The 889-nt window shown below is 70.1% G+C and overlaps 1 protein-coding gene across 1 annotated transcript in view; it reads right to left on the reverse strand.

Moving 5' to 3' along the window:
* H696_04132 (hypothetical protein) overlaps positions 1-889 on the reverse strand; it is a gene marked incomplete at both ends in the record, with an annotated part of 7,781 nt that overhangs the window by 4,370 nt on the left and 2,522 nt on the right. Inside the window, 2 exons of the mRNA XM_009498016.1 lie at positions 250-406; positions 613-862. Coding sequence (XP_009496291.1) covers positions 250-406; positions 613-862 — 407 coding nt within the window. The remainder of the gene's footprint in view (positions 1-249; positions 407-612; positions 863-889) is intronic.

The raw sequence follows: 889 nt of genomic DNA on the forward strand, positions 1-889 counted from the left end.
GAAGGCCACCCAGAAGAGGATCTTGACCACCTGGGGCCGACTCCCCGGGGGGGGCCGACGACGACGACGCGGCCAGGAGGAAATCCATGGCGGGCGGACGGGCGGCTGAGCAGGCGAGCGGGGGGGGGGGGGGGGGGGGGGGGGGGGGGGGGGGGGGGGGGGGGGGGGGGGGGGGGGGGGGGGGGGGGGGGGGGGGTCGCGGGGGGGGGGGGGGGAGGGGGGGGGGGGGGGGGAGGACGGGGCACGCACTGTACTGACGGATGAGCACCGGGGAGATGGTGTTGTAGGCGCTCTCGTTGATTTCGTTCGGGCCAAAGGAGAAGGTAACACTGTTGGAGAAGCGGGTCTTGCGGTTGGAAAGGGTCTGGCGGTGGGTGGCACGGGCGGCATTACGAGCCTCGGCAGCCTGGGCACGGGGCGCGGAGAGGAGGACCGGCCGCGGGGGGGAACAGAGGGAAGAGAGAGGTCCGGAGGGGAGGGGGGGGGGAGAAAGGGAGCACGGGCCGAGGCCAGGTCCAGGTCCGAGGCATGAGTGGACGCCGAGCAGAGGGAGGCACAGAGGGGGAGAGAGAGAGAGAGAGAGGGAGAGAGAGAGGGAGGGAGACAACATACCCAGGAGACGGTCTTGGGCTTGTCATCAGTGGCGATGGCACCGAGAGTCGGGAAGTGTTCGTCATAGCGACCAGCCACAGGAGGCTGGTTGGAAGAGGCGCCAGCATCGGCGCCGGAAGACACATCAGGGGAGGCGGCGATCTCCGGGGTCACCTGCTGGGTGACGGCGGACGACTGCGGGGAGCTAACGGGGATCGAGTCATTGGTGGACGAAGCGAGGGAGTCGCCAATGGTGACCGTGGCAAACGGGCTGCGAGAGAGGAGGTGAGCAAACGAG

The sequence above is a fragment of the Fonticula alba genome (genome assembly GCF_000388065.1).
Source record: "Fonticula alba strain ATCC 38817 unplaced genomic scaffold supercont2.6, whole genome shotgun sequence".
Taxonomy (NCBI): domain Eukaryota; order Rotosphaerida; family Fonticulaceae; genus Fonticula; species Fonticula alba.